Source organism: Emys orbicularis, chromosome 7 (assembly GCF_028017835.1).
Source record: "Emys orbicularis isolate rEmyOrb1 chromosome 7, rEmyOrb1.hap1, whole genome shotgun sequence".
NCBI classification, from domain to species: domain Eukaryota; kingdom Metazoa; phylum Chordata; order Testudines; family Emydidae; genus Emys; species Emys orbicularis.
The window spans coordinates 85,893,668-85,921,223 of NC_088689.1; the positions used below are offsets into that span (position 1 = coordinate 85,893,668).

Genomic DNA, 27,556 nt, shown 5'->3' on the forward strand with positions numbered 1-27,556 from the left:
AAATGCTTGGATCTTCAGACATACGGTTTTTTAAATAAATTCTTCAAAAGACCACCCTTATCTAAAATACACATTTTAATTACTATAGTAAAAAAACTTACTTCCAAAGTCTTCCTGTCCTTTCTGTCCATCCATTTCTCCCTTCACCCCCGCTTCCTGCCCCCCGCCCCCATTGAAGGAAGCGACAGCCCTTTGCTTCCAGATAGCTGGACAGAGTTTCCCTTTCTTTACTTCTGACTATCTGATGAACTAGTTTTAAGCAAAATCAGTACCTTAGTAAGATATAAAATCCTTTGTTATGCCTAAAATCTTTGGAAACATATTTTTTAAAGTTGGTGAAATTTCATAAACATGTCTATTGTTATGGAGATCACACACAGTAAATTAGTGTTCCCTTTTTCTGAAAGCAATGAACACTGTTCTGAACACACTAAACCTCTGTGACTGATTAATTTAAAATAATGTCTGTTTCAGTGAATTAAATATGTAGTAATCTGGAATTATTACTTTATGAAGGCTTAAGAGTACATTTAAAATATAAAATCAGCTTAGAAATACTGATTAAGAAAATGTAAAACAGAGAAGAGCTGCATCATGTATTCCATAATATTTAATGTCGTATTCAGCAAGACAGCTGACTCACCCTTACTACAAAGTTTTTGCAAATAAATGTCTGACAGACTTCAGGGCATATCAAAAAACCTGTGACTGACATTTTTTACTCCCAAGTTTAGTGCTTTTAATTAGGTACCTTCTGCATGTCCATTCTGCGTGAGGGAGAGGGTACAGGGGTCTCTGCGGGGAACTGTGACTCTCCGCCACCGTGAGGCGGGCCGGGCATCTTGTTGTTCTTTCTGCCTTGTCCCTCCGCCCCCGCCCCCGCCGGCTGCAAGCTCAGGCTGCCATCGGGCATAGGGGCACCAGTTTAATAATATTGCATAGGGCTTGCAGGGACGATGAGCCCCAGCCATGGAGGAGCCGGCGCGGCGCAGGGAGGCAGGAGCCCTGCAAAGGCAGCGGCGCCGCTAGCGGGGAGCAGCCGCAACCCCCACCCCTCCTGCCCAGGCTGCGGCCTGGCGCCCCCCCCGGGGGGCACCTGCAGACTGCAGCAGATGCATGTGGGCAGAGGCCCCCGTGCGCCCCCCCAACTCCCCCCTCGCCACGCTCGGGCTCTGCGGCTCCCGGGCATGTGAGCAGCCGCTGGAGCGCGGGGCCCTGAGACTGCTCTGGGAGGGGCGGCAGCAGCTCACACTCCCGGGAGCTGCAGAGCCCGAGCGCAGCGAGGGGAGAGCCGGGGGGGTACACGGGGGCCTCTGCCCACATGCATCTGCTGCAGGAGCCCCCAGAAGGCAGCTCCTCCCTGCCGAGCTGCTGCAGCGGCCCAAGCCCGGCAAAGCCAGTGAGTGGACTCGGGGCGGGGGCCGCCGGGTTGGGGTGGGGAGGGCTCGCGGGGGGGCTGTGCACCTTCCAGGGGAGTTCAAGGGGCGGGGAGGGGGAACCTGGTCTGGGGAGCAGCCCCTGGGCACGGCTGGCCCCTGGGGTCTATAAAGGCTCGTTGGGATTTGCCCCTCAATGAACCGATGTTATGGGGGGGTGGGGTGGGGGGCAAGGTGGAAGTTTCCCCTAGGGCACAAAATATCCTTGCACCGGCCCTGCGTGCTCTAGCGGGCAGGGCCAGGTGGCGCGGCCGCAGCCTGCCAGCCCCGGAACTGCAGCTGCTTTGGAGGCTGGGGGGAGAGCAGCGTGGCCAGAAGCGGAGAGACTCTGGCCCCTCTTCCCTTCTGGCTCTGCTGGCTGTGCTGCCTCTCCTTGCCCCCTCTGTTAGGGGGATGGGCTGTGTCCCACCCAGTGATGAGCTCCCAAAATCCTAAGAACCGGTTCCCTACCGAGTCCTCAGCGGCACTTTGGTGGCGGGGGTGTGTGTGTGTCTTCACTTGCTCCGGGTTTTCGGCAGCATTTTGGTGGCAGGTACTTCACCGGGAGTGAGTGAAGACCCCCCCCACCGCCGCTGAATTGCCACCAAAGACCTGGTAGGGAACCGTGTGGTGAGTACAAGCCCCACGTGCCTGTCTCCCCCCCTCCACCCATCCGACCCCAACCCACGTCCTGCCCCCCTCAGAACCCGCAACCCGTCAACGCCCCTCAACCCCCCCGCTCCTTGTCCCCTGACCACCCCCTCCCGAGACCCCCCACCCTAACTGCCCCCCAGGACTCCACCCCCTACCCAACTCGCCCTGCTCCCTGTCCCTTGACTGCCCCGACCCCATCCACCACCACCCCGACAGACCCCCAGAACTCCCACGCCTACCCATCCCCTCTCCCCCGTTCCCCGTCCCCTGACCGCCCCCCACCAGAGCCTCTGCCCCCTCCAACCGCTCCCTGCCCCTTATCCAACCCCTCCTCCCAGCCCCGGCCGGGCCCCCTTACCATGCTGCTGTGTAAGGATGCCGCACGGCCGCTGGAGCTCACAGCCCCACCCCCTTACCATGCCGCTCAAAGCGGCAGGAGTTGCAGAGCTGCCCAGAGCACTGGTGCCGGCAGTGCGGCGCGCTGGGGCTCTGCAAGGGGGGGGGGAAAGGGGGAGGGGCCGGGAGAGCCTCCCCAGCTGGGAGCTCAGGCGGGCCGGGCAGGACGGTCCCGCGGGCCGGAGTTTGCTCACCCGCCCGCCCCTTTAGGAACCGGTTCTACACTGGCTTCTAAATTTAACAACCAGTTCTTGCGAACCGGCTCCATCTCACCACTGGTCCCACCTCTCCCTCTCTATACCTGTTCATAAGCCGACCCCCTTCTCTGATGCTTCCCTTTTTTACTAAAAAAATTTGGCTTATGAACAAGTATATACGGTAAACTACAATACAGAACCGTATTTCCCACACCCCTCAGAAGCAGTGCAAAGGCTTGGGGGAGTTGGGTAATGGAGGAGCTGAGGGAGAGGGATTGCTGGGAAGGAGCCTGGGTGTGAACTTGGAGGGTTGCTGGGTATAGGTGGGAAAAGTATGGAACAGGTTTTTTGCAGGAGGTGCATGGAGGGATTGTTAGGTAGCTTCCCCCATGCAGACCCTGGCTGACCCCTAGCCTCTCCCATTCAGTCAGGCACATCTGCCCCTGTCTCCATGTGTCCCTGAACCCCCATGTGTCTTTACACCCCCTGTCCTCGTGTCCCTGCACCCCCACTCAGACACCCCCCATCCCTATGTGGCCCTGCACCCCCCCCCCCGTCCCATGTGTCTCTGTGTCCCCACTCAGCCACTGCTTTGTCCCTGTGTGGCCCTGCACCCCCACCCCTGTCCCCATGTGTCCCTGTGCCCCCACTCAGCCACCCCCTGTCCCTAAGTAGCTCTGCACCCCCCCATCTGACCTTGCACCTCCCTCCCTCCTGTGACCCTGTGCCTCCACTCCCATTCAGCCTCTGCCCCAGTCTGTCCTCCCCCACTAGCCCTTATGAGCCCCTGTCTGTGACCTCCCACCAGCAGCCCCACACTGTCTGTCTCCCCATAGCCCCTGTCTCCTGACCTGGCCTGACAGGCACTGTGAAGAATGCAGGCTCTTTCTTTTCCCTAGCTGGCCAGGAGCTGCTGCTCTGTTCTATCACCACAGTGCCATCTGGTGGGCAAAAGGTGGAACTGCAGCAACTTTCTGTCAGAAGCTTTTTTCTGCACAAAAAATTAAAAGTATGCACAGCTTATTAATTATGCATGCGCACAGTGGTGCAGAATTTCCCCAGGAGTATCTGATGTATCTCTCTACAAAGGAAGCCCTGTAATCAGTGCATATCTGGTACAAGAGCCTAACCTGCACCCACCATGTACAAGAAGTACATGACAATAATATTATTATGGAGCATCATCAGTGTAAACAGAACACCAAGGCAGACACACTCCTTGCTTCATAGAACAGTTTTAAACTATAATAGGGGACGGACCCTGCAAAAATGCTTATGTGTAAGTGCTGACATCAATAAAGTTACTCGCAGTGGTAAGCACTATCTCTGCTGCTTAGTAAGTGCTTGCAGAACTGGCTTCATGAACCACACTCTTTAGACACATGAAATACTGGCTGAAGCGCCGTTCTTGAAGCAATGCAGATTTCCCCCCCCCAAAGCTAATGATCTGGGGAGCTTTTTGAGTTCAGCTGCATGGCAGCATCTAGTAATGTGAATCTGTATCTCTGCCCTCACAATGACACAGATGGCTGTCCTAATCAGGTCTGGCTGATGATTTCCAAAACACAATGGCAATCTGGATGGCTCATTGGATTGGCAATGAGGTATAGAGCTTTTCATCCCTAGAGAATTGGTTTTGGCTAAAATTACTAGTGATTGAATGTTACTGGGGGAGGCTGTCTGGTGGAAAAGTGTCTATCTCACTAAAGCCATCACCACCATTGGAGCCTTCTCTAGGCAATCTCAGCAGAGAGCCCCAGGGCTTCAGGGGCTGGAATCTGAAGACTTTTCTGACACTGGGGATACAGCTGGCCAGAAAATGGAAATACCGTCCCATAAAAAAAAATATGTTTTTGAAAAAATATTCATCCTGAATCAGGGCAAATGTCAAAAATGACAAAATTTCCAGAAAAAATCCATTTGGGTTCTCTCAGAAAAGAATTTGTTGCCTTTGCAGCTGTTCTCCTGGAGGCTTCTCGTCAATTTCACTTTCTTCCTGTTTGCAGAAAGTGAAATTGGCAAGACCTTCTTGGCTGGCAGTCAGCCTCCATCATTTTGGATTTTTAAGATGGAAAATCAAAAATTTGCAGGTAAATTGAAATTTTCCAACAAATTGTCAGCTAGCTCTACTTGGGGATTTCATCGAGTAGTGAGCAGCCCCTGGTGTATTCACATCACTGCAAACCTCTAGCGCTGACATGCAAAACCATTCTAAGTCATGATTTGCATCCATGCAGTAGCCGCGAGCGAAACCAGGGTAAACGGCACCAGTGTAAATCCGAGGTTGTAGGGTTTATCTGTCCACTCTAGGGGTTTCCTTTGAGAGCTGCAGATGAAAAGTGCTATATCAGACCTAGATGTTATTATTTCAGCTGCATTAGTGGCTATAACTAGGAAACATCCCTCACGTAGATGAGATGTGAATTGTCCTCCTGCTACCAGAAGTGGTCCCTTCAGGTTAGAGATGAATCATACGTAAGTGTGATTTCTTGCATGCTGGGGAGGCTGAAGGCTTTTGGGTCCCCACACAGGGGCTAAGAGCTGTTGCAGAGCTAGACCAGGGTAGGGGCAGCCCACAGCATGGCATGCAGGTGAGGGAATTGGGAGGCAGTGGCAATTGGGAGCACAGTTAGAGGGAAGCACCAGGTGAGATGGCCCTGGTGTGTATGTGCAAATGTGCATGTGCCATTAAAAGTCCGGTCGGTGGTGTTGCGGGGCTAAGGCAGGCTAGTCCCTACCTGTCCTGGCACCGCGCTGTGCCCTGGAAGCAGCCAGCAGGTCCGGCTCCTAGGCGGGGGGGTGGGGGGGCGAGCCATGGAGCTCCGTGCGCTGCCCCCGCCCCGAGCACTGGCTCCACACTCCCATTGGCCAGGAACCGTGGCCAATGGGAGTTATGGGGGCAGTGTCTGGGGGCAAGAGCAGCGCGCAGCCGCCTGCTGCACCTCCGCCTAGGAGCTGGACCTGCTGGCCGCTTCCGGGGCACAGCGCGGAGTCAGGACAGGCAGGAAGCCTGCCTTAGCTCCTCCGCTGCGCTGCTGACCGGGAGCCGCTGGAGGTAAGCCTGTGCCTCAACCCCAAACCCCAACCCCCTGCCCCAGCCCTGAGCCCCCCAACCCAGAGCCCCCTTCTGCACCCTAAACCTCTCATCCCCAGCCCCACTCCAGAGCCTGCACCCCAGGACAGAGTCTCACCTTCCCCTGCACCCCAACCCCCTGCCCCAACCCAGAGACCCCTCCCACACCCTGAACCCCTTTGCCCCACCCCCAGCCTGGATCCCCCTGCTGCACCCCAAGCCCCTTATCCCCAGCCCCACTCCAGGAACTGCACCCCCAGATGGAGCCCTCATTCCCTCCTGCACCCCAACCCCCTGCCCCAGCCCGGAGTTCCCTCCCACATCCCAAACCCCTCCTTTCTGGCCCCACCCTAGAGCCCGCACCCCCAGTTAGAGCCCTCACCCCCTCCCACACCCCAACCCCTGCTCCAGCCCAGTGAAAGTGAGTGAGGGTGGGGAAGAGTGAGCCATGGAGGGAGGGGGAATGTAGTGAATGGGGGGCATGGCCTCGGGGAAGGGGTGGGGCTAGGGTGTTTGGTTTTGTTCAATTAGAAAGTTGGCAACCTGCCTAACCTCCCCACTGAGCTGCCTGCGCCCAGATTGTCCCACACAGAATCCTTTCACCCCACACTGAGCCCCTCCACGTTTGGATCCTGCCTGCCCCACACCTGGTGCGCCTGGCACAGAGGGGCAGGCCCAGGCCTTGTGCTGTGTCAAGGTCGGATGCAGCCTCACCAATGAGTCTATGTCCCCAGGATGGGGTGGCTGCAGGCTGAGCGCCCACCTTCATGCAGCCAGTGGCCTGTGCTCCCCACTGCCATGCTGGAACATCTGCATTTATTTATTGACAAATAAAACTTGCAGAATTTTAAAATATTGTGCCCAGAATTTTTAATTTCTTGGTGCAGAATTTTTATTTTTTGGCATAGAATGCCCTCAGGAGTAACGTGTGAATTGCATGTGTGCACATGTGAAGTGTGTGTGTATGAATGTGTACACGTGAACGGTATGTGTGTCAGACAGCAGAAGTGTGCACAGCTGAAGGAACTGAGTGTGTAAGAACGAGTGTGCGCGCGCGCGCCCATGTTCCCCGCCCCAGCACGACGCCAAGCGAGCCCCGGGCCGCTTTTCCTGTCGGAGGCGAAGCCCGGCCCGGCCTTCCCTTTAAGGGCCTGACGCCGTTACTAAGGCGGCCGGGGAGGCGCGGAAACTGAACCGGCGCCGCGGCCAGAGCGACAGGCCCGGCAGCTCCCGCCGCACGCCATGGCCGCCGCCGCCGGCCTGGTAGGGGCCGGGGCCGATGCGCTGGGAGTGGGGCCGGGGGCTAAGTTTGTGGGCGGGTGGGAGCAGTTGGGCGTGGGGCCGGGGGGGCTAAATTTGCCGGGGCTGGGGTGGGGCCAGGGGCTAAGGGAGGGGTGTTGCAGCCCTGTTACTATTGCAAAAAGTCATTGCCAACCGCAGAGCCCGCCCGCCCGTCCCGCGGCTCTGCCCCCCCCCCCCCCCGTAGGTGGTGGCAGTTCTCCAAGGGGGGCTTTGCCGGGGGCTTCCCTGCAGGATCCTGAAGCCTGGCCTGAGCTGCGGGACAGGGCCTTTGAGTTTTGCTGTGTGGCCTTGTGGGGTGCTCGATGCAGCCCCCAATCCGTTTGAAAAGGAGCGCTAACACTTTCGTTTCTGAGCTAGGGACCGATTGGGTTAGGCACAGGGAGGGAGACGTGCAGTAACTGGATCCGTGAGGATTTCCCTGCTGGCGTTTTAAAAACCAAAACTATTTTTATGAATTCTTATTGAAATCACCCTCACTTTTTGGAGGTGTCTTTTGCAACTAGGTTTATTGCTTTGTAGCCTAGTGGGCTAAAAAAAAAGTAAGTTGGTAGTTGGCCACCAATGTCTGGTGTCTCACAAATCTCATTAAGCATACAAATGATGTGAGAGAGTGATGTTATAGCTACCCTGCTGCTAGTTCTGATCTTTCTGTTCTGCTTCTTCTTTGGCCTTCCCCCACACCTTTCCTTTGATGTGCAACTGACTAGCTGCATGTACTGTTTTTGTAATTATATGCATAATTATACAAGTAGTTGCACGCATACTGTTTTATCACCCAGTGCTGGGCTATTCTTTTTGGAAATCTGGCCTTGAGTATTTTAGGGTGGGGAAATTGCCAAGCCTTGTCATAAAAATATGTAATTTTTTTTTATTGTGCTAAGGTCACTATTAATAACTCAGTGGTTTCAGCATTAGCCTACTAAACCCAGGGTTGTGAGTTCAGTCCTTGAGGGGGCTGTTTAGGGAACTGAGGCAAAAACTTGTCTGGGGCTTGGTCCTGCTTTGAGCAGGGGGTTGGACTAGATGATCTCCTGAGGTCCCTTCCAACCCTGATATTCTATTAACATTAGCCTATATTCTTTAAATTTTATTGTCTTTCAGGAGGATCCATCTCTGGAGAAACACTTTAAAGGCCATCGAGATGCCATCACTAGTGTGGATTTCAGTCTCAATAAGAAGCAATTGGGTAAATTATCTTTTTATGTTCTGACAGTCACCTGACAAGTCTCTTCTTTTTTCAGTGTAATTAAAAGAGCTGCTGAGTTACAAAACAGGCTCAGAAATAATCACTTGTAGATCACTGAAGAATTATTTTCAAGGCTGAAAGGCCCACATTTTTGCTTAAATTCTAAAAATGGCTTTTTTAAGTGTGTGCGTGAGTGCGTGTTTATCCTGACAAAGTTGCAAGGAGCATTGAGTGTTACACTGTGTCTTGCATATTTGTGTGCCTCACTTTACTCTGAAACCACTGTATGGTAAAACTTCACTTTTACTTGGTGTGACTTAAACCAAGGCTTGTTTTCCTTCTACTGTCCATTAATACAATGCATTGCATTGTAATCAGTTGTCTTTCCTGAGAACCAAATAGAAATTGACAGTTGTCCATTGGCCTACTACTTACATTGAGGCCCACTGTGCTTTTTAGTACAGGAGAGAATTGCTATGTCTGTTGCAGAGGTGGTGAACAAAGAAATGATATGGCAAAGGTGCCCAGTAGACACATACAGATACAGCAGGGCTGAGCACCTTGAAATTCAGTAGTCCAATAGGTTGTCAGAAGGCATATTTCAGTATCCCTTATCAGGACCCTGGTAACCCATATAACCCTCTGCTCTGAAAATTAGGGACTATCAAAGTTAAGCATATTCTCTTAATTACCACTCCCTCCTACCCTGTTTCCCTTTTGTTTCTCAGTGGCTCCTTTATTCTTGTTTTGTTTCCTGTCTCCCTTCCCTTGCTCTTTCTTTTTAGGTTCAGGCCAGCAACTGCAGAGCAAGAGCAGTGCTACAGTCCTACATAGCAAGTGCTGTGGGTACAGCACTTCTATGAATGAAAATGCAGGCAGGAAGACTCAAAATATTTGAGTCAGGTATATTGAGTCAGCTACTTTATATTCAAGCAACCTGTACACTTCCCATCCTTTATATTTGATTCTTCATATTTTTAAGCTGAAGAAGTGAGCTTTCATTTGATGCCATTTTACTGGGGTGTTTACCCTACCCAATGCTATTAATGACTCGCCAATAATAAACTGCAAAATACTGCTTATATCTCAAAGTGCTTTACAGAGATAGCTAAGTGCTATTTTCCCCATTTCATAGATAGGGAAATTGTGGTACTGCAGTTAAGTAACTTTATCATACAGTGAATCAGTAGCATACTTAGGAATAGAATTAATATCTCTAGAGTCTCAGCCCTGTCCTCAATCCACATATTTTTAGCTGCCTTCTTTATTTTAATCCTAATGTTTTTAGGGAAAGGTGTTGCTGGCAAAAAGCCACTGAATGGAAATGTATGAATTTTTTCCCTTTAAAGGAACATGAATAATGGAACATCCTGTCTGAAATGGGTCTAGGTCAGTGTTTCTCAAACTGGGGTTGCCGCTTGTGTAGGGAAAGCCCCTGGCGGGCCGGGCTGGTTTGTTTATCTGCCCTGTCCGCAGGTCCGGCCGATCGCGGCTCCCATTGGCCGTGGTTCACCACTGCAGGCCAATGGGGGCTGCTGGAAGAGGCGGCCAGTAAGTCCCTCGGCCCGCGCCGCTTCCAGTAGCTCCCATTGGCCTGGAGCAGTGAACCGTGGCCAGTCGGAGCCATGATCAGCCAGACCTGCGGACGGGGCAGGTAAACAAACCGTCCTGGCCCGCCAGGGGCTTTCCCTACACAAGTGGCAACCCCAGTTTGAGAAACACTGGTCTAGGTTAATCCTGAATCCTATCCAAGAAAGGAGAGAGCTATTCTTTTTTGTGTTGAAATGACTGTGAAATAAAAGGATGTTTCCAGCAAAAGCTGTTTGGTACTTTGCCACAACTGAAACGAATTAAAATCTTCTTGTGATTATGATACTATAGCATCTAAACCTAGTATCAAAAACTAATCTGTATTTTTTTCTAGGCATGTTTTACATTCACTGGAGATATGTCCCACTTGGTGCTCTGACAGGGACATAAAGATGATGCTTTTGTCTGTTGGCAGGCTAAGATTTTTATACCACATAGTTGTCTGTTTTTTGTTTGTTTGCTTTAAAACCCCCCACAAAAATCAACCCCTTTCCCACAAAGTTTCTGTAGTTTAAATGTAGGATTAGTTTGAAGAGGTATTTTAATTGTCACCATTTTAGAGGTTTGTAGTCTAATATTTTTCTGTAAGTTGCCATTGAATATCTGTGCCATTATACATCACAGTAAGTGTCCACTGCACTACGGACATATAAAACATGGCAGGCTGTAGGGGAAGCTGCACTTTCATCAGGGTCAGTGGCATAGAGAAGGCTGGGAACATTCATCTGAAGCAGTGCCTCAGAAGGATATGTTGGTAACTGTGTAACCATAGAAAAGCTGGGTTCCTGGGGCACAAAGCACTGTCACAAGTGTTTTTTCTATATGTCTCTAACTTGCTGGACTTGTCTGCTTTGTGTATCTACATTTGGATAATTAACCAAGCAAAGTCGTGACTGCTGTTTGCTCTCCAACAGAAAAAAATCTTTTGATGAAGAGACACTGAGTCTCAAATCTTAGAGGCTCTGCACATGTGTGTATTGCCTTCTATTGGAATATCTCTTACAATGTTTGTACTTGTTTGTTTACTTCAATAACAGAATTACATGAACTAACTCTTAGCTTGGGTTGCCATGCCTACTTTCAATTAATAAGTGATTCTGAATGGTTGGTTTGAATTGCCAATAAAATATAGAATTGTAGTGGTGCCCCAGGGTTAACAAAGGTCTTAATTCAGTGGAGAGAACCAGTGTTTGAAAGGGCTGAAATCTGTGCTGATCCCTTCAGTGTGTATGATTGTTCCAGTGTACTCAGAGAAGATATTAAATGAGTCTTTTTCCTCTAAATTTAGCAAGTGGCTCTATGGATTCATGCTTGATGATCTGGAGTATGAGACCCCAAATGAGAGCCTATCGCTTTGTGGGTCACAAAGATGCAGTGATGTGTGTTCAGTTTTCACCTTCTGGCCATCTGGTGGCCTCAGGCTCCAGAGACAAAACTGTCCGTTTATGGGTTCCAAATGTGTAAGTATATCCTGCTTCCTAACTCTTTTATGTTAAGTTGTGGTGTGTGATTTCCACTGGCAGGAGTGCTCCAGTGTGAGGGTTGGGAATCTGTTATTTGCTAAAGGAAAAAATATTAGGTGATGCAACAGCCATTCTGCATAGAACTCTTCTATAAAGTGAATTTAGTCCTGAAGAAGATGCCAGCTTGTTAGCCCTAGAGACTGAAATCCTCTGTCTACAGAACAGGTACAGCACAGACAATATCAGCGTAAACTTCCTGACACAGCTGTAATACTGTACTTAAATAGTTACCTACTGGTGTCCCTCCCAGTTCATGTTTCATGGCTCATTAGTCCTTAGCTTTGCTCTGGCACTAACAAATACAGTGCTCAGTTTTTGTAATATAGGCATCTGTTCTAGGAGTTGGATTTCTGACTTGCTTGTTGTAGTCCACCAAACAATGGGTGACTTTTCATGACCTCTGGTTTTAAATTTTAATTGTTGACTTAAAGATTAATAACTCCCTGTCCCATTAATAGCAGAATGATGGTATATGGCTAAAACACAGGCCTGGAAGTCAGGAGACCTAAATTTTTGATGCTGTCATGGACTTGCATGGGACCTTACCCTTTCTGTGCCTCAGTTTTTGTCATTTCTAAAGTTGTGATGGTGGCCTACCTAACTGGGAGATTAGAAGACTTAGTTTGATGTTTGTAACATGCTTTGAGATGCTTGTCTGGCAGCTGCTAACCATTATTTTTAACATTCCTCTAACCATCCAGACTCTGTGCTGCTGTTTTAAAATGATCGAAGTATGTTAGTTAGCCCAGAGCAGGCCCATCTACTACTCATCCCACTGAAATACACCGTAAGTGGCAAAGGCGTGCGTGCAACATGGACTCATATCACACTTCTGTCTGCAACTTTTCTTTTTCTACAAGTAACATCTGTTGGACCTCTGTATGGAGCTGAGAATGTCTCCCTCCTCTTTCACTAAACTGGGGAAGTGATCTTCCCCTTTATGTGGTAGCCAGCATGAGGATTCCAGCCCAGAGAGCTGGGGAAGGGTGGCTTTCTGGGAAGTGCTACTGTTAAAGACTATAAAGAAATAGTGAGTCTGGGCCCTGAGAGGGAAGGAGACTCGTGGTGGGTCTCTCTTATTGGTGTTTGGTTTGTACTCTTTAGCAATTGAAACTAAACACAACAGCCCAAGAAGCAGGCAAGATACTCTAAAATTAATCATTTCTATTTTTGTTGGAATGTTTTATGGCTGAGTAATTGTATTACTGTGTTAACAAAAAAAATTAAGCCTAAATTAGCCTGTGCCCTAGTTCTTGTTACAATCTAGAAGTGAGTCAGATTTTAAAAAATCCAGAATCTACTTGCTAGAAGAATAAAAAAAAATTACTTTGCCCCCCCCCAGCCTCGAAACCCATTTTAAAAAACTCTTATTCATAAACTAATAGGCTCTCTTGTAAATTCTTTAAATTTTTGTTCTGTACTCAGAGTGAGTAATACATTTAGGGAAGATGCACTATTATTCGTATATAACAAAAGTTTAATCCCTGCTTTTAGTGCAAATCTCAATTTCTTTTAATATGGAGGTGCCATTGTACCTTCATAATGACACCATGGCTGTACAATAGATCCATTTTACAGTGAAATTGGATAAAGTTAAGCTACACTTACATTGAAGCAGGATGAAAATGTGCAGATTGCAATTTCAGTTATAGTTAACTTCTGTTTAGTAGAACTTCCCTGGAAGAAATATGACACACTTGAATATAAAAATATGTATATTATTTAAAGACGCTAGATAAATTATATTTGATTAAAATTTAACCTCATTGTTCATCCATCTAGACAGAAAAAAGGGAGTGACAGTTTCTTCTTCTGCATCCAGAGCCTGGCTGCTAATATGTGTAATCCTGAAAATGAATTCAACAAAAAAACCCCACTTACTGGAGTTCTTGGAAGTGAATGTGTAAATTGTGTGGAAAGACTAGATCTTCTGGGGAGGCTGAATTTAAATGAATTGTGCTGGATGAAATCTCAGTGCCTTGAAAATATCAGTTCAGTGATTGAAGCTGTATGTGTGGTTGCCATTTCAGAAGTAAGCTAGAATGGAAAGGGAATTATTCCGCCTGTGCCTGTCTTGAGGCAGCTCCTTATGTGGCAACTTTCAGTACTGTTTTGTGTGTATGTTTAGTATTATCAGTCACTGAACTTCTATAACTATATTCAAGGAAAATATCAAGTTTAAGTCAGATGTCTCTTTAGTGTGTTAAATTCACAGCTTGATTAAATGTAGTCAAATATGCTGCAATCTCTTTAGTGAGGGGAGAACTTAAAAAGCAATAAGGATAGTCTTGAGTAACTTAACAAAACATGAAGGTTAGTAGCATTGCTGTTAGTGTTATACTGTGTGAGAAGGTCTTGACTTCATTAAAAATGAAGGTAGGTAGTTCAGAAATTTTCAGTACCAAATTAACATTTGCACGTCTTACTCTGAAAACATGGATTTTATCCATTTTGAGATTCCTTCCTTCCTCTTCAGATCTTCCTTGATCCCACTTATCCTGTTCTCTAATCCAGGGTTTTTTAAAAATTAATTAGTAAAATAAAGAATTTAAACTCAATGAGACACTTTTTCTACCCTTATTATGAGCGTTTACAATGATGATTGTGACTGTGTCTGGAGACCTTATCTTATTATCAAGCAAGCATGGCAAGATCAGGGAATTAAGGGTGGGCTCACCCGGGAGGGCTGACTGCTGAGTGCCCTGTGAGGTTCTCAGGAGTGACCAGTGAGCTCTTATAATCAGTTCCCTGGTGGATAAGGGGGGGGGGGGTGTTTCTAAGAAGCAGAGATCTGCACTAGATGGAGAAAGGACCTCTTGGTAAAATACTTGGGGCCCCTGCAAACTGTTCTCAGCAAATGGACCCCCTTTGAATTAACTGGGGCTGCATATGGGTGCAGAATTTGTCTGCAGGGAATAGATTACAGAATTGGGGCCTTAGATTTGTTGTTGGACCATGTTTACAAATTTTACCACTTCACACGATTATTTAATTTAAATGCCAATTGAAGCTTTTTGAGTTGGCAAGAAAAAATAGTTACCAATAGTCTCTCTTTAAAACTAGGGGATATTCTATATAGCTTCCAGAACCCAGAATTCCCTTTCCCTTGTCAACCTTTAAGACTTGAGGCCACTAGTCTTCTGGCAGATTAGGACTGGATGGGATTTATTTTGGAGCCAGTCAAATGGGGGTTTGCTGTTGAAAGATAAGAGAAATCTGTCTCTTCCCAGGGCCTGAGTGCATTCCTTCTGCAGCACCCCATGTCTCTTACCAGATTCTTGAACCCTTGAATTCTAACAGAACCTGGATTTCTAGTTACAGCACTTGGGAGCTGGTCCATTAAATATTATTTTTAATGAGAAAACCCCACCACTTCTCTCATTCAGCTCTTGGCTTGAGCTCTTCGATCGTTCAGCATTGTGCTGTTGCTAGCCCCCCCTACACTAGGGAGTGGTGCAGGACTGGTAGCCTACCAGGCACCTATTGAATCTTGAAATTCTCAGGATTTTGTACTGCAGTCTTGTATTTGTTTGCCAGAAAAATACCTTCTGCACTACTTTGAAAATGTTGGTGAGAGGAAGAACTAATGATACTTAATATTAAATTCTGTTGTTTGTTTGTGTTTTTAAATTGGTCTCACTTTGTCCCACTTCTGGTATGTCTGATTTAAAGTAAGTCATGTATTTCTCAGAAGATGCTGTGTAGGAAAAGTATTTGCTGTAATGTTATCTTGTGATAAATATTAGACACGCTTCCATTTGGTATCAATGGTTTATCTGACTATAATTGAAACTCTCCTTTATGCCCTTCTTTTTCCTCGTTGCGGTGACAATTAAGACCTGAAGTCAGCCCAGAATTTCAGCCACTATTGTTCTTGTCTTTGTATACTAGTTGAGCATCACTGATGTAAACAGTCTTCTTAGCAGACTATTTGATTTACACTAATTAAAAACATGTCCTTTTCCTTACCTCTTTATAGACAACACAAACATAAATTGTCTCAAGTTAGGGTGGGCTCCAGTAACTAAAATCAAACAGAGCAGTTTCTTTTAGTGCTATGTTTTGTACTGTTCCTAAACACTTGTCTGCTCAGGATAGGTCAACAATTTCCTCCTAACATAAATGTATATGGTGTCCATAGAAATAGTGGTTAGAAACACTGTCTAGTGTACACAAGCTTCAGGCTGTTTAGAACATAGTGTCTTAGCCTCTTGTGCAACTTAAAAAAATCATTCACTCCTTTTTCTACCCAGCAAAGGAGAATCTACTGTGTTCAAGGCTCATACGGCAACTGTAAGAAGCGTTCAGTTCTCCAGTGATGGACAGTCCTTGGTTACAGCTTCTGATGACAAAACAGTCAAAGTATGGACAGTTCACAGACAGAAATTTATCTTTTCCTTGAGCCAGCACATAAACTGGGTTCGCTGTGCCAAGTAAGTACAACCTGCTGGCAAAAAACAGTGGTGGTGATGTATGTCTTAAAACAAAGAGTGCATTCAACAGGTGTCTTTGGTGTAACAACGTTGCCTTATGCTTCAAATCAGTCCTGAGCTGAAGTAATTTTGAACAGGTATAGAGATCCATATATCCTTGTTGCCCAACCCCCAAGTAAATGCAACAACTAAATTTTTTTTTTCTTTAGCAGTTGGATTTGTGATGACTGGGAGAACTGCATGGAGAATTGCCTGCTGGGTGCAAAGGTTGCAGACCTCTTGAGATACCTAGATAGACTTGTATGCAGTGCTGGGGAGGAACCAGTAGCCATGGTACATGGCCTAGGGAAAGATAGGAGAGAGGTCCTGGAGGCCGAATTTAGGGCAGTAGGTAAGATAGATATAGATATAGATATTTTTAAGTCCTCCATGATGGCATTCTCTAAAATGCTTCCAGTTCTATGTGCAGCGCCAGTTTGATAGTCAAACAGCAGGGTCTCAATGCCAGCTGAGAATGTGGTGTCGGGAGAAGGGATTTAGGTTTATTAGAAACCGGGGAACCTTTTGGGAAAGGAGGAGCCGATGCAGGAAGGACTGGCTCCACCTAAACCAATATGGAACGAGATTTCTGGCATGTAAAATTAAAAAGCTTGTAGTGGAGTTTTTAAACTAGGACTGGGGGAAAGCCAACAGGTATGAAGGTGCACACAGTTTGGACAGACCCATCCCTGAGGGGAGGATTTATTAAAGTGGACACTATCTAGTCTAATAAAGAGGAGATGATAGAAGTTGATCAAGTAGGTAGGAACTGAAGAGAGACAGTCAAACAAAGGCAGATAACTAAATATTGACAAACTTTATAAATGCTTGTATACAAATACAAGAAGTCTAAATAGTAAGATGGTTGAACTTGAGGTATTAAATGAGGATATTGATATAATAGGCATCATGGGAACTTTGCCATTGTTCCACTATAGGACATGGTAAAACCACTGTACAGAAAATATAGGAATGATAGAGTAGGTCTTACTGGTGGGGGAGTGGCAGTATATGTGGGGGAATAAAAGCATAAAGTCAATTATAGTAACAATCTTAAATGAATCAAACAGTATAATAGAATTTCTATAGATGGAAATTGCGTGCTTGAATAATAAGACTATAGCAGTAGGAGTATACTGCTGGCAACCTGATCAAGATGGTAAGGGTGACTGTGAAATGCTCAGGGAGATTAGAGAGGCTACAAAAAACAGAAAACCCAGTAATAATGGGGGATTTCATCTAGCCCCATGTTGACTGGGTATGTATCATCTCAGGATGGGATGCAGAGATAAATGTTTCTAGACACCACTAATGATTTTCTTCTTGGAGTAGCTAGTCGTGGAACCCACAAAGGGAGAGGCAATTCTTGATTTAGTCCTAAATGGTGCACAGAATCTGGTCGTAGAGGTGAATATAGCTGAACCCTCAGTAATAGTGACCATAATGTAATTAAATTTAACATGCTTGGGGGGGGGGGGGGGGGGCGGAGGCGGAATGCCAATGAAACTGACCACAGTAGCATTTAACTCCGTGGTTCTCAAACTTTTGCATTGGTGACCCCTTTCACACAGCAAGTCTGAGTGTGACACCCCTCCGCCCCCCCCCCCCATTAAAACACACTTTTATATTTAACACTATTAAATAGAGGCAAAGTAGGTTTGGCGGTGGTGGCTGACAGTTCGCAACCCCCCCATTTAATAGCCTCATGACTCTGAGAACCGCTGATTTAACTTGAAAAAGGGAACTAGGAAAAAAAAAGAGGAAATTAAAAGGGACAGTCACAAGAGTGAATGACTGCAAGCTCTATGGAAACGTTAAAAACACCATAATATAGGCTTAAACTATGTGTACCCTTTTACTGTGTGTGGTTGTGGGTTTTTTTTTTTTAGGACCCAAAAAAATGCCACCGTGGCTAAACAACTGGGTGAAAGAGGTGGTTAGAGGAAAAAAGGCATTCTTTAAAAACTGGAAGTCAAATCCCACTGAGGAAAATAGGAGCATAAATTCTGTCAAGTCAAAAAATATAATTAGGCCAGCCAAAATAGAATTTAAAGAGCAGCTAGCAAAAACACAAAAAGTAACAGCTAAATTTAAGTACATCAGAAGTAGGACAAAGCCCACCGAACAATCAGTGGAGCAACTGGATGATGGAGGTGCTAAATGAGAATTCTAGGAAGCCTAGGCCATTGTGGAGAAGCTAAATGAATTCTTTGCTTCAGTCTTCACTGCAGAGGAGGTGAGAGAGATTGTCACACCTGAGATATTCTTTTTAGGTGATGCATCTGAGGAACTGTCAGACTGAGGTGTCAGTAGAGGTGGTTTTGGAACAACTTGATAAATTAAACAATAAGTCACCAAGACCACATGGTATTCACCAAAGAGTTCTGAGGGAACTCAAATATGATATTGCAGAACTGTTAACTGTGGTATGTAGCTTATCCTTTAAATCGGCCATGGTACAGTTGACTGGAGGATAGCTAATGTAACACCCATGATTTAAAAAGTCTCCAGAGGCAATCCTGGCAATTACAGGCTGGTAAACCTAACTTCAGTACCAGGAAAATTGGTTGAAACTATAGTAAAGAACAGAATGATCAGACACATAGATGAATACAATATAGTGGGGGAGAGTTGAACTCCACCAGTCAGGTCCTTTGGGGCCATCTGCCTGTCCCAAGTCAGGATAAAGGAGGAGGGTTGGGCGTGGGGCTAGCAACTCCACCCTGTAAAAAATTAACTTGCTACAGAAACGCCAGTAGAGATAACGGAGACTTTTAGCCTGGAAAAAGAAGGGTCTTCAACTTGAAGACGCATGACGCTGGGTGGTGAAAGTCGTGAGGGAGCCACTAAGCCGATTACCCTTCTTGCAACCAGGAGGATTAACCAGCTAGAGCAAATGGCCCAGGATAAAGGACTCTGGAGATCTGTGGTTGGCGGCCCATACCCTGATTGGGGTGACGGGCATGAGTGAGTGAGAGTGGGGAAGAGTTGACATGGCTTTTGTAAAGGGAAATCATGCCTCACCGATCTATTAGAATTCTTTGAGGGAATCAACAAACATGTGGACAAGGGTGATCCAGTGGATATAGTGTACTTGGACTTTCAGAAATGCTTTGACAAGTTCTCTCACCAAAGGCTCTTAAGCAAAGTAAACTGTCATGGGATAAGAGGGAAGGTTCTTTCATGGATCAGTAACTGGTTAAAAGAAAGGGTAGGAATAAACAGTCCATTCTCAGAATGGAGAGAGGTAAATAACTGGGTCCCCCAAGAATCTGTACTGGGACTGGTGCTGTTCAACACCTACATAAATGATCTGGAAAAAGGGGTTAACAGTGAGGTGGCAATGGTTGAGTAATTTTGTATTGTCTGCAAGATAACTAAGTCCAAAGCAGACTGTGAAGAGTTACAGAGGGATCTTAAAAAACTGGGTCACTGGGCAACAAAATAGCAGATAAAATTCAATGTTGCTAAATTCAAAGTAATGCACACTGGATAACACAATCCTAACCATACCTACAAAATGATGGGTGTGACGGGTTCTGTCACAGAGACCCCCTTGGGACTGTCACCTGATGTGCTGAAACTACCTCTGAGCCCATTTTCTCTGATGGCTTGGGACTCCAGAACCTTGTCTTGTTGAGCCTGCTGCAACACAGACCCAGGGTCTGAACCATGCCCCCAAAGCTGCAGACTTAACTCAAAACAGCTCAGCAAGTACTCCTGTCTCCAGCACTCAGACACCCAGCTCCCAATGGGTCCAAGCCCCCAAATAAATCCGTTTTATTCTGTATAAAGCGTATACAGAGTAAACTCATAAATTGTTCGCTCTCTATAACACTGATAGAGAGAGATGCACAACTGTTTGCTCCCCAAGTTAATCACTTTGGGTTTGTTAATGAACAAAAGTGCTTTTATTAAGTATAAAAAGTAAGATTCAAGTGGTTTCAAGTAATAACAGACAGAACAAAGTATTTTACCAAGGAAAATAAAACAAAATATGCAAGTCTAAGTCTAATACATTTAAGAAACTGAATACAGGTAAATCTCACCCTCAGAGATGTTCTAATAAGCTTCTTTCACAGACTAGACTCCTTCTTAGTATGGGTCCAATCCTTTCCCCTGGTACGGTTCTTGTTAGTTCCAGCTCAGGTGGTAACTAGGGGTTTTCTCATGATTGGCAGCCCCCTTTGTTCTGTTCCACCCCCTTTTTATATCTTTGGCACAAGGTGGGAATCTTTTGTCTCCCTGGATTCCCACTCCTCCTTTTAAATGGAAAAGCACCAGGTTTAAGATGGATTCCAGTACCAGGTGACATGGTCTCATGTCACTGTAAGACCTCCTTTATTACCTAGTAGCTGGGAGACACTTACACAGGAAGGCTTGCAGGTAAACAAAACCATTCACAGTTCATTGATTCTGAAGCACCCTTAATGGCTTCCACTTAACATATTTACCTCAGTAATACAAGTTTATATCTTATTCTCCTAACTCCAGACATAGAAATAATACATGCAAACAAATAGGATGAACACACTCAGTAGATCATAAGTTTTGTAATGATACCTTACAAGAGACCTTTTGCATAAAGCATATTCCAGTTACATTATATTCACACTCATAAGCATATTTCCATAAAAACATGGAGTCTAATATCACAATGGGTTCTATACAGGGTGATGTCACTCAAGAAAGATCTTGGAGTCATTGTGGATAGTTCTCTGAAAACATCTTAATGTGCAGCAGCAGTCAAAAAAGCTAACAATGTTATGGACCATTAGGAAAGGGATAGATAACAAGACAGAAAATATCATAATGCCCCTATATAAATCCATGGTACTCCCACACCTTGTGTGCAATTTTGCTTTTCCCATTTCAAAAAAGATATATTAGAATTGGAAAAGGTACAGAAAGGGGCAACAAAAATGATTATGGGTATGGAAAAGCTTCTGTGTGAGAAGAGATTAAAAAGACTGGGACTTTTCATCTTGGAAAAGATATAACCTCAGAGGGGATATGATAAAGGTCTATAACATTGTGACTTGGTGTGGAGAAAGTGGATAAGGAAGTGTTATTTACTCCTTCACCTTATGGAAGAACCAGGGGTCAATGAAATTTTTAGGCAGTAAGTTGAAAACAAACAAAAGGAAGTACTTTTTCATACAGTTGTACAGTCAACCTGTGGAACTTATCAGAGGATGTTGTGAAGGCCAAAAGTATAACTGGATTAAAAAAAGAACTAGGTCCCCATCCAGGGATCACTCAATAAATTGCCCTGTTCTGTTCATTCCCTCTGAAGCATCTGGCACTGGTTGCTGTTGGAAGACAGGCTACTGGGCTAGATGGACCATTAGTCTGACCTAGTATGGCCATTCTTGTGTTCTTTTGTGTTCAGAAGAAAAGCTAACTGTCTAGTTACTTCAGCCCTATTTCACTTCTTCTTACCCTGATGCACTTCTGTTTCACTTCTTCATACCCTGATTGGATATCGGAAATAGTGTTATCCCCATTGTGACGGGTTGGATCACAGAAACCTCTTTGGGACTGCCAACTGATGTGCTGAGACTACTTCTAACCCGTTTTCCCTGGCAGCTTGGGACTCCAGAACCTTGCCTAGTTTGAGCTAGACACGGTTGTGTGCTGCAAACCCAGACCAGGTCTGAACCACGTCCCCTAAACGCTGTAGGCTTAACTGAAAACAGCTTAAGACGTGTTCCTGTCTCTAACACTCAGATGCCCAGCTCCCAATGGGGTCCAAACCCCAAATAAATCCATTTTACCCTGTATATAAAGCTTATACAGGGTAAACTCATAAATTGTTTGCCCTTTATAACACTGATAGAGGGATATGCACAGTTGTTTGTCCTCGCCCCCCCCCCCCCCCTCCCCAGGTATTAATACATACTCTGGGTTAAGTAAAAAGTGATTTTATTAAATACAAAAAGTAGGATTTAAGTGGTTCCAAGTAATAACAGACAGAGCAAAGTGAATTACCAAGCAAAATAAAATAAAACACGCAAGCCTATGCCTAATACAGTAAGAAAGTGATTACAGATAATCTCACCCTCAGAGATGTTTCAATAAGCTTCTATCACAGACTGGACGCCTTCCTAGTCTGGGCACAATCCTTTCCCCTGGTACAGCCCTTGTTCCAGCTCAGGTGGTAGCTAGGGGATTTCTCAGCCCCCTTTGTTCTGTTCCACTCCCTTTATATAACTTTTGCACAAGGCGGGAATCCTTTGTTCCTCTCTGGGGTTCCCCCTCCTCCGCTTCTAAATGGAAAAGCACCAGGTTTAAGATGGATTTCAGTACCAGGTGACATGGTCACATGTCCTGTGAGACCCCAAGCCTTCATTCCTCCTAGCCTGACTCACAGGAAGGCCTGCAAGCAAACAGAGCCATCCATAGTCAATTGTCCTGGTTGATGAGAGCCATCAAGATTCCAAACCACTGTTAATGGCCCACACTTTGCATAATTACAATAGGCCCTCAGAGTTATATTTCATATTTCTAGTTTCAGATACAAGAATGATAGATACATACAAACAGGATGACCACACTCAGTAGATTATAAGATTTGTAATGATACCTTACATGAGACCTTTTGCATGAAGCATATTCCACTTACATTATATTCACACTCATTAGCATATTTTCATAAAATCATATAGAGTGCAACGTCACACCCATTATGTTATACACATGGCTGTAATTCTTTCATTGCAACCTAAAGCCTTAATCCTGTAAAGATTTATGCATGTGAGTAGATGTGTCGATCTCCGTGGTACTACTTGCCTACGTGACATTGTTGGAGAGGGCGGCTTAAGGTTGCACTTGTCTGGTACTGTCAAACAGTATTTCTAATGCTACAGTTACTGTTGTCTATTTTGAACTTCTCCTAACAGCCTTAACCAGAAATATAGTCATTTTGAGGACAAATAAATTACCTTTCCTACTGGTAGTGAATCTAGAAATTGTCCGAAGCAGGGCCTAGAAATGAAGCACTTGAAACAGCCTTAAATGAAAACACGTGGGATAGATGATCTGAAATCAGTTTAGCCATTTTTTCTGAAGAGTTATTTAATCTATCTGCATGCTGTTCAATAATTTCAGTCCTTTTAGGTTGCTTTTCTCAGTAATCATAGAAATCAGCTTTGCAGATTTAGCTCTGCATTCTGCTACCCTTGCTCCTCAAGTAGTCGTACTGACATCAGTGGGACTACTCAAAGAGTAAGTACTTGTCTACATGAACATTTAATTTGCAGCAAGCTGGGGTGTAAATCTACCATATGCTAAGTGTTCATGGACCCTACTGCTACACACTAACCATTCCCTAGTGCACTTTGATCTACCCTGCTTTGAAATGTGAGTAGATCGAAGTGCACTAGAGAACAGCAGGGTCCACAATGACATTTTGTGCATGGCAGGCTAGTGCGGGGTAGATTTACATCCCAGCATGCTGTGAACTAAATAATGCTGCAGACAAACCCTAAGATGCATCCTACCATGAGTAAGGTATCCAGATCTAGCCCATACTGTCTATCCCCTCCAGCTTCTTGTTAGTTCTGAACTTTGCTATAATTCCTGTCTTTGTTTTAGATTTTCTCCAGATGGAAGACTAATAGCTTCTGCAAGCGATGATAAAACTATCAAACTATGGGATAAAACCAGCAGAGAATGTATACATTCTTTTTGTGAGCATGGTGGGTGAGTACCAGTAGAATGCACAGGGGCAAGACACACAAGGCTGTCTTATTTGAGCCTGCCACACTTTTTTCACTGTTTGGCAGAGGTTAAATCGTGACTGACTGCACAGTCACATAGATCCTAGCTACACAGAAATGACCTTTAGTCACCAACCATTCCTTCCAGATCCCTTACTGCTGGGCTTGAAAGTGACATGGATGTTAGTCTAAATGAAGCTAAACATGTTTTAACATCCATCTAGTGGCCTAGATGAGAGAACGGTTCTTAGAAATCATTTTAGCCACATTATGCTGAGGACAAAACCACATTAAATGAAACTTTTCACATCTCTTGCCCCCTCCCCCCCAATACACACACACACTCACACACTCTCTCTCTCTCTCTCTCGGTCTCTAGTTCTAGGAAACTTAAGGAGGTTTGAATCTCACTTCTCTTCACTAGATTTGCCAAAACTTTATTTTTATTGTGCTCTAAATTTAATGAAGTTCAATAATTAAAAGGTCTTTGCAATAATGCTTTGCACTTGTGCGGTACCTTTCATTCTATGCTCTCTAAACCATTCATAAAATTAATCAAGCCTCCTACATGTCTTCTGTGAGGTAGGGAAGTGTTATACCTATTTTATAGCTGAAACTGAACCACCACAATATTAAGGGACTTGTCCAAGGTTACAGAACAAGTCAATGATCGAACTGAAACCAGAACCCATGATTTCTAGGTTCCAATTCCATGGCATCATTTGACACACACCTCCTCAATAGACCAGTAACTGCATACTGCCTCTTTTGTTTTCCCTTTCATACAATTCTCTTGTTTCAAGATAACGTCTGAATTTGTCATTAAGGTTGTATTTAATGTCACGACCTTTGATTCTGATCTCGTTAATGTCATGGTACAATATTTTTGTTTTTCATAAGCCTTTTTAGTACACATGGTTCCTCCACACAACAGACCTAGAATTTGATGAAAAGCACTATATAAGCGCTTGGTGGTATTCTTAATATGGTGCAATGTAAGGATGCTAATAGGGCAGTCAGTTTTCTTGTTATCCGATGTCTTGCTTGTATCAATGGAGCAAGAGTTACAAAGCACCTTACAAAGGATCGATTTTATACTTTTTTTTTAAAATAACAATGTGTTCAAAGGATATGACTGCATGTTATATCTCATAAGCACCAATTAAGAACTCCTGTGATCTTAGTAAAAAATAATTACTTCTATTAAATATTAACTTTTGAAAATTAATGTTAAGACATCTACAAAATTCCAGAAGGTTTGCTTCTGAAACTCATGTAATTGTCATCAAATTCTTTTTAATACAAATATATATAAAATAGTGCTATATCATATCCTGCCTTAAGGGTGTGAGAGAAGCACAAGATAAATGTTAGTTGACTTGAGCTGTGTTTAGCATCTTTAAGTCCGATTTCCTCCTGCCCCCATATTATTTCACTAACATACTGTAATGCTCCTTCTTGTAAGGGATCCCTCCAAGTTTAAACTGTTGGATTTTTCTTTATAGGTTTGTGAATCATGTGGATTTTCATCCCAGTGGTACATGCATTGCTGCAGCTGGTACAGATAACACAGTGAAGGTGTGGGATGTTAGGATGAATAGACTACTTCAGCATTATCAAGGTAAGTTACAGACCTAAGAGAGTTGTTTCTTTTGTTAGTTTTTTGTTTTTTTCCACTGTGGTGTTTAACCTAATAACTGGATCCCCAGGAGGCTAGGCAAAGGGAAAAAAAATTGCTTGCAATGAATTCTTGCTCACTTTACAAGTTGAAAATAAAACTTGCCAGCTCTAAATTAAACTGTTGGTACCTCTGGTCTTTATATAGCCTGTGCTATCTCCCTACCCAACAATGTTTTCAGCTTTGTGCATCTGTTTACATAAGTCAGACTGGGAGAACTAATCATTCTCTAGCTTCCCTATATTATTAATAAATAGTGAATGTACATATGGCTGAAAGGTGTGGAAAGCTGTAGCAATGCCAAAAGAGCAGAGCTGTCCTATCACTTCTCCTGAGTAGCCAGCTCCTCCTTCATATCTACCTCTAAAAGCATGTGCTTAAACTCTTGTTACAGATGAGTGCTTTGAGAGGAACACATTCAATAGTAAATCAGGAAGTATGCGAAGAGGCCACTGAGGCTGTCATAGTCCTTTGGTACCATAAGGAAGCAAGTGAACAGCAGCACTGTTTTTTTTTTGTTTTTGTTTTTTAAATAAAAAGAGAACTTACCTTCCTTTCTCTCTGAGGGTTTCTGAAATTCAAAGCTACATGACGTTCTCCTCGTAGTCTAAGTGTGATGAGATAGTCCCTAGGGTTAGCCTTCAGAGACTGCTGCACTCATTTGTTAAGTGACCATGTCCCTGCTTAACCATATTTTAGTAAATAATCCTTCCTAGTGGCAGTGCTTTAATGAACCAGTCTGCAAACTTCAGAACTGTAATCACACATATATAGAGCTGTTTTTACTGTTCATAGATTTTTAAGGCCTGTGATCATCTAGTGTGACTCCCTGTATAACACAGGCCATAGGACACAGGACTTCCCTGAATTAATTCCAGTTTGCACTAGAGCATACTGTGATGTTCCCCTCTGGTGTTGTATGGACTGGTGATCTGCTAGGTCACGCCAATCCTTGACTCTGGGAACCAGCCTTACCCTGCTCTGCTGTGAGAACCCCACTCCTGGGCTGTTCACGCACAGCCTCTGGCATGTAAGCTGCTCCTTGGATTGTGCAACCGAATGACACTAGCCAATATCTCTGGTCCCAGACATAACCCCAGGAACCTCCATCTTGCAGTGTCCAGTTATGCCCGCTGGACGCTGCAAGCTTATATGAGTTTGTCAATTTAACGAAGAAATTGATATGTACCAGGCTTGTTATCCCAAGGCGAGTGTCTGACTCGCTTTGAATGAAACACACTGCTTCAGGTAGAATAAACAGATTTATTAACTATAAAGGTAGACTTTAAGTGATTATAAGTCAAAGCATAACAAGTCAGATTTGATCAAATGAAATAAAAGCAAAATGCGTTGTAAGCTGATCTTAACACTTTCAGTGTTCCTACAAACTTAGATGCTTCTCACCACAGGCTGGCTGGTTGCGCTTCAGCCAGGCTCTCCCCTTTGATCAGCGCTTCAGTCACTTGGTGTGGTGTCTGTAGATGTAGGTGGGGGAGAGAGAGAGAGCATGGCAAATGTCTCTCCCTTTTATCGTGTCCTTTCTTCCCTCTTGGTTTTGCCCCCCGCCTCCCTTCAGAGTCAGTTGAGCATTACCTCATTGCATTTCCAAACTGACCAAAGGAAGGGGGGTGACTCACTCGAGTCTAACAGATTCTTTTGTTGTTGCCTAGGCCAGCATCCTTTGTTCCTGTGAGGCTGGGCTGAGTTTGTCCCATGCATGCCGTGATGAGGTGTGAACTGCCTCTCTGTTCTTGGAGAGTTTTTGCCTGGGCTTGCTTTAAGCCACGAGGATAAGTTTTCAGCCTCATAACTATATATATGAAATTATAACCTATAACCTTATTGTAACAATTACTATAACATCACTGTAACAGCCATGCTCAGTGCATCATGACCCTTCCGAAGACACCCAACATGACAAACTGTGCATTGGATACCACACAATCATTTTATAAAGATGAACATGGGGGTATAGGGTGTTCCCCCGAGGTACAGAACATCACACATATCTCTTAAGAAAACATCCAGTCGTGATTTTTAAAATATCAAGGGTTGTGGTGGATTCTTCAGCACTAGACAAGTTGTGCCTATGATTAATTACTCTCACTGTTAAAATATTGCACCTTATTTCTAGTCTGAATTTGTCTAGCTTCAACTTCCAGCCATTTGATCACATTATACCTTTGCTTGCTAGAATCCTCTATTATTAAATTTCTGTTCCCCATGTTGATACTTATTAAATGTGATGAAGTCCCCTCCTAACTTTTTCTTTAAGCTAAACAGATAGAACTCCTTGAGTCTTCCACTATAAGGCATGTTTTCCAATCCTTTAATCGTTATTGGGCTCTT

The 27,556-nt window shown here is 44.8% G+C and overlaps 1 protein-coding gene across 1 annotated transcript in view; it reads left to right on the forward strand.

Annotated features, from left to right (window-relative positions):
- Positions 1-11,101: 11,101 nt before the first annotated feature.
- Positions 11,102-27,556, forward strand: part of POC1A (POC1 centriolar protein A) — a 102,055-nt gene continuing 85,600 nt past the window's right edge. The window contains exons 1-4 of the mRNA XM_065407939.1: positions 11,102-11,273; positions 15,590-15,769; positions 23,405-23,512; positions 25,035-25,150. Coding sequence (XP_065264011.1) covers positions 11,113-11,273; positions 15,590-15,769; positions 23,405-23,512; positions 25,035-25,150 — 565 coding nt within the window. The 5' untranslated portion in view covers positions 11,102-11,112. The remainder of the gene's footprint in view (positions 11,274-15,589; positions 15,770-23,404; positions 23,513-25,034; positions 25,151-27,556) is intronic.